The 746-nt window shown below is 29.4% G+C and overlaps 1 protein-coding gene across 2 annotated transcripts in view; it reads left to right on the forward strand.

Annotated features, from left to right (window-relative positions):
- LOC106876614 (integrin alpha pat-2) overlaps window positions 1-746 on the forward strand; it is a 22,600-nt gene that overhangs the window by 19,886 nt on the left and 1,968 nt on the right. For both annotated transcript variants that reach the window (XM_014925225.2, XM_052977222.1), the window contains one exon: window positions 202-318. In XM_014925225.2, the coding sequence (XP_014780711.2) occupies window positions 202-318 (117 nt within the window). The remainder of the gene's footprint in view (window positions 1-201; window positions 319-746) is intronic.

The following is a 746-nucleotide window of genomic DNA, read 5'->3' on the forward strand; positions in this document are numbered from 1 at the left end:
ACGCACTGGTTCAGTCCTTTATTAATTTATATAGTTTTTTGTTAAATTATTTCATTGCACTCTTGCAATCTCTTCAGTAACTTGTCTCTCCACTTCCATTTATTTTGAATGTATGATCTGAATATATATATGTGTGTGTGTGGATGTGTGTCTATTTGTATGGATATTGAAATGAAAGTTAACTTTTTTTAATTTTCTTAGAACTGTGACAGTGGAGCAAAATGTTACAGGATTGTCTGTGATATTGGCAATTTAGAAGGAGAGAAAAGTGCTACGATTGTCATTCGGTCTCGACTATGGGAAGCCACATTGCTAGAAGTAAGTTATTGCTTTTTCTGTCCATAAACAATCAGTTGAATTGCTATCACCATTCTTTCTCAAACTAAGAAGTTTGTGTGAAAAACAAAAAATCAGAATAATTATTAACAGTAGTCTTCATTCTTTTGTGTAACCAAACTAGAACTACCAAAATTATTGAATTTCATATGTCATGTGACTAGATCAGAGATTGTGTGTCTATAATAAGTGTAGGAGAGTTGTGGCAGTCATTAAAAACATACATGCACTGTTATATTCACTTTTAATTTATTGTTTTATCTGATAATAAAAGTGCTAACTTGATATCTTAAAGATAGCAGGGTGTTAAAATCTAGTCATCCATACTATGACCCACCTTTCAGAAGTTTATTCAAAGTCTAAATAAATATATATATATATATATATATATATATATATATATATATATA

The sequence above is a fragment of the Octopus bimaculoides genome, chromosome 27 (assembly GCF_001194135.2).
Source record: "Octopus bimaculoides isolate UCB-OBI-ISO-001 chromosome 27, ASM119413v2, whole genome shotgun sequence".
Taxonomy (NCBI): Eukaryota; Metazoa; Mollusca; class Cephalopoda; order Octopoda; family Octopodidae; genus Octopus; species Octopus bimaculoides.